Here is a 5,285-nt window from a genome sequence, read left to right on the forward strand (position 1 = left end):
AAAGAATAATAATACATAAGAATAGGAGATTAGTCTATTGTAAAATAGATTACACTTCAGATAAGTCAATTACATCAAGAAGAGTTTCCATCCAAGCACTGGCCACCACTACAAATAAAAACAATCAACTAAAATAGTCAACATTTCTTCACTTATAGTCTAACCTGTATAAAAGACCAGTGTGTGTGTGTGTGTGTGTGTGTGTGTCACATCACGCTTGATTTCTCAAAATAGGACGAGTCATAAAAGCCAAAATGCATCTATCCAGATAAAATAATTCAATTACTGTCTGCCCATTATGATTTTAGTGATGGGGGTGCAAGGAGGACATGAAACCTTATAAGTATAGTGAGTGTTGGTATAATAAGCCTAAAGACAGAGTGGAATCACCTAGCTTAAAGCATAAAATTTATCATGAATGTACAAATAGATTCAATTTTCAACTGAAAACAGTTTCTGAATTAAGCTATTTTTTGTTCTAACACCAACATTTTAAATAAAAAACCAACCTCTTTAATCAACAGACTCTAAATTAAGAAATCAACAAATATTTTTCCAGTTTTGTTGTCTGTACATTTCATTTTATACTTTCAGTACACAGACTAACAACAATATTAGGTTATACGTTTGCAATGAGCAACATTACATAGAAGCCATTGTTGGAACATAGTGTTACCAAAATGCACTGGCTTTTCTATACAAGTTATCAATCTAACTGATTTTTACCAATAATTATTCTATGAATATACCACAAGTTTATTTCATGAATGATCTTAACTTTGATTGTCTCATAAAGGAATTTACCGATGTTTGTTTGCCTTGACTGCACTTTTCTGGCTCTTTGTTGGTCAAGCTTGATTTCACAAAATTTATCTATTTCAGTTAGCTATGAAATGTGAGGTTAAGGTATACTATGGGGTGGGGGAGGTGGTACTTGCCCCATCATTTCTGATGGGCTATACACTAGCATGAAATAAAATCATGCATTGCATCAAAAAAAAAAGTGACACATTTTCAACATTATCATTTCGATAGATGCACTTGGAAACTTACTGAAAGTTTGTTATCACACTAGTAATTATGACTACTGCAAAAGTAAAACAAAATTTGTCTACAGTTTAAGGTGAAAACAGTAAACATATGACTAACTAGTCATTATAAACACAGATGATACAGACAATCTGACAGATATTAATATAATAGGGTGAGTGTGGGTGTTGGGGTAGGTAGATAAGAGGGAGATGAATCAAACTGCTTCACTTTAAATATGTTCTTTACGATACAAGTTTTTAACATTGACATATTTGATACTAGTGTTAACAACAAACGCAAGTTTAAAACAATTACTTATTCCTGTGTCTGCATTACATACCCACATATACCTGATATCTGTGATATGTCAACTTAATCTAATTTTGCATACAATGTTTAATGTCTGTAGTCTAGAATGGTTATGACTAAACATCCTTACCAGGATCTCTGCTCTCAACAAATGACAGAATTCCTTGCAGGAACGTTTGAGTAAAAGTATTAGAAGGAACAAACTCTTGACTGAACAAAGATAGGAAAGGTGTTCCATCACCAAGTCTGTCTTCATGAGGGGGTGACAATACCACTTCAGCCTGCAAACAATTTATTCCTCAATTTCCAACACACTATGAGCTTTAAAATAATTTTAAAAAGTTATAACAAACTGATGAGAAATATATAATGTCTTACCCAATGTACACATTTGGTACTTGTGTTTTAGGATAATTTCCTTTATTGCTTGTTTGAAGTTAAGCACAAAGCTACACAATGGGCTATCTGCACTCTGCCCACCATGGGTATCAAAACCCAATTTCTATGATTTCCTTTACATTTTAAATTAAGTTTTATATCTCAGAATGTCACTAAAGTGTTTTCATCTTTCAAAGAGCTTAGCACGAGTACTAAGGCTTTATTAACCACACAATTATAATAAACTTTTTCATAAACATTCATGTCCACTTAAATAATAAACAGTACAAAATTCACAAGTAATTCACACAGTAAAACTAAAACTGATGAAATTAAATAATCTACAATTTGATTCTTATTTTAAAGTGATGGATATTTTTTATTCAATTCCCATAACATAAGACAGATTTCTTATATTTAAAGTAGTAATGCATGTGACAAGAGAGGGATTTCTTTTGTAACAAGGTATTATTTTGGAATACAAATATTCAACACTTCATATTTTTTAGAAATAATAAAACTAAGTTTTAAAAAACAGTTTATATTCTCCAATATTAATGAGCCATTTATTAGTTTCATAAATATTAAATCTTTTCTTTGTTACTCTGAAAAGCATTTGTCATTATTTGGAGAATATCTCGATACTTTGACCTTAATTTTGAGTTTAGATTATAGATTTACCTGGGCATTTGGAATATTACGGATCTCATCAATTTCTTTCACTTCTAAATTTCTCAGTCTCTGCTCTACTTGGTCAGGACTGCAGGAATAAAAACAGATGAAAAACTATATTACCTTCTTCTGGATGATAAAGAATAGAACTTAACAATCTAGTATTATATTTTCTATAAGCTTGAAAAATCAATACTACGTAGTGGTGTTTTTAACAAAGCCGAATGTTGTAAATCAGTAATGAACAATAGCGTTTTGCTGCATGTACCAGTACAAAACTTGCTTCTTAGACAGAAGTAATAAGCACTTCTTATATAGATCTTCCTATCATTATTACAAATCTTCACCATGACCCCAGCTCTCAGTACAACTTACCATCTGTAACTAATCATTGTGAACTAAAAACTATCTTGATGACAGACTGACAACTGATTAACTTCAAACATATCCTTACTTGCACGAGTTATACAGGCTTCATGGAGATTAATACTCTGTTAATTAACTTCTTAAAAAAAGTTTAAGTTTCAATTTGTCAGTCCTTGGAAGTGGAAATCAATAAAAGAAAGTACAAGTAAAGAATATTGCACGGAGTGCATTAAAAGAATTTCTCGGAAATTTACTTACTTATTCTGCTAATTCAGTGAACTAGTCAAATGAAAAAAAAACTCTTTACACAAATCTAATTTATCAAAAATAAAAAAAGAGTAAATTTTAATATGGCCCATATGCCAAACATCAACGTCATTATTCATACAAACGCTTATAATTACAGAATGCTTCCCCATTAGTGACTGTATTTAAAAGCTCTGTAACTATAAGGGAATATTAAACATGAAAGAAAAAACGTTGAACAATAAATAATTATTTCCTACTCCTTAGAGTGTGTTCAATAACTGGTTTCATTTGTTAATCTTTCAACTGAAGTTTTAATAAATTATTTTGAAATACATAAGTTGTCTCTTAGTGTTTTCTTTAGTTAGTAAGACTAATAATCTGACAGATTACAAAGTATTTGTACATCAGGATAAGCCAGCCAGATTCAAGAAAGTTTGGCTGTTATGATAAACAATCCTAGATCCCTAAACTGTTGTTTACTGACATCAACACTTTAGTTTCTTCTTTAAGAGTTTGGTGTAATTACTAAGAAAGATAAATCAAATTCCTTAAAAACTTAGCTATTAACATCAATAACTCAGATTCTTATGTGTTTGGTAAGATGAATTAAATTCAAAAGTAATTCACTATTTCTTGTAATTACTTGTTTCCAAATGGCGGTGGTTGGGCCAAAATCTTTACTTTTGTTTTAAAGACACACATGAAAAAAACGTCTACAAGAGCCTAATAATGTTGTTAGTTACAAACCACTTAACTACAATGTTGATGGTATGGAAGGCAAAAGCAAAATGCTCTTAAAAATACAAGTTTTACAGGTTGCTTTCACATTCACGTACATGTACTTCAATAGTGAAACATGATCTTATCAAAGATAGTAGTTTAATAGTACAAAAGAAAATCTGGTCCATAGAATAGGCTTATTATCTTAGCTACATAGTCATTGAAATACACATATTAAACCTATTGATTTATATAAGAAAAACATCTAGCAGTACATTGATAAAATAATTACATTAAACAAATGAACACCATACCGTACTAAGAAAAACACACAAAAAAAACAGCTCCTCACAGATATCTGTAGCCGTGTAATATACACAGAGATCTGTAGCCGTGTAATATACACAGAGATCTGTAGCCGTGTAATATACACCGTATACACAGAGATCTGTAACTGTGTAATATACACCGTATACACAGAGATCTGTAACTGTGTAATATACACCGTATACACAGAGATCTGTAACTGTGTAATATACACCGTATACACAGAGATCTGTAACTGTGTAATATACACTGTATACACAGTTCTTCACAGAGATCTGTAGATAATCAGGGGCAAAGTCCTTATATTTAGGGAGGTGCATGACTAAATTTTGTCGACAAAATAGTGTGCTCCGAATAAAATAGTCAGAATTTTTGTGCATTCTTAAAAGGAAAAAGTGTGGACGAAGATAAACCTATCAGAACTGTTGGCAGACTAGTGTGCATTGCACAATTCAATTAGGAATTTTAATCACTATTTGCTACAAGACATTTGTCAAATTTTTCTCAGCATTTTTTTTTTGTTTGTTTGCCTATAAATCTGTTGCAACAAAAATTATTTATTTTTTCATAAGATTTCTCCCTCTAGGTAATACACAGTGTGTAGATATAGCTGTTTTTAGAGCACTAATGGTCTGTCATATACACTATACAACTACAGTTCTTTCCAGAGATTTATAAGCACGTGCTGTACACTGTATAAATATACTTGTTTCCAGGGCCTTATTGGTGTGTCATATACACTATATACATACAGTGGATGTGTAGTACCCACCTGTTTATAATCAAATCTACAGGTGTACAAGAAACACCAGGTGGGTAGCATGTATTACATCACTGAAAGTTCTGGTAAAGTACAAATCAGACTGGAAAATGTTGGTTGGTTGGTTTGTTCATTCATTTGTTAGAGTGTGTGTGTGTGTGTGTGTGAGATAAACTGATAGAACATCAATTAAAACTATAGTAACTACTAATTAAAGTTAACAATAAATAGAATCTCTCAACTGTTCATTAAAGTTAAAAACTGAATGATGTTTAATGTGGTAACAGAATCTGTCAACTGTTCGCTAAAGTTAAAAACTGAATGATGTTTAATGTGGTAACAGAATCTGTCAACTGTTCGCTAAAGTTAAAAACTGAATGATGTTTAATGTGGTAACAGAATCTGTCAACTGTTCGCTAAAGTTAAAAACTGAATGATGTTTAATGTGGTAACAGAATCTGTCAACTGTTCG

The 5,285-nt window shown here is 31.4% G+C and overlaps 1 protein-coding gene across 1 annotated transcript in view; it reads right to left on the reverse strand.

Moving 5' to 3' along the window:
• LOC106473494 (serine/threonine-protein phosphatase 4 regulatory subunit 4-like) overlaps positions 1–5,285 on the reverse strand; it is a 39,348-nt gene that overhangs the window by 32,346 nt on the left and 1,717 nt on the right. The window contains exons 2-3 of the mRNA XM_022401919.1: positions 2,401–2,479; positions 1,472–1,622 (exon numbers count right to left, since the gene is read on the reverse strand). Coding sequence (XP_022257627.1) covers positions 1,472–1,622; positions 2,401–2,479 — 230 coding nt within the window. The remainder of the gene's footprint in view (positions 1–1,471; positions 1,623–2,400; positions 2,480–5,285) is intronic.

Source organism: Limulus polyphemus, unplaced genomic scaffold (genome assembly GCF_000517525.1).
Source record: "Limulus polyphemus unplaced genomic scaffold, Limulus_polyphemus-2.1.2 Scaffold6221, whole genome shotgun sequence".
Taxonomy (NCBI): domain Eukaryota; kingdom Metazoa; phylum Arthropoda; class Merostomata; order Xiphosura; family Limulidae; genus Limulus; species Limulus polyphemus.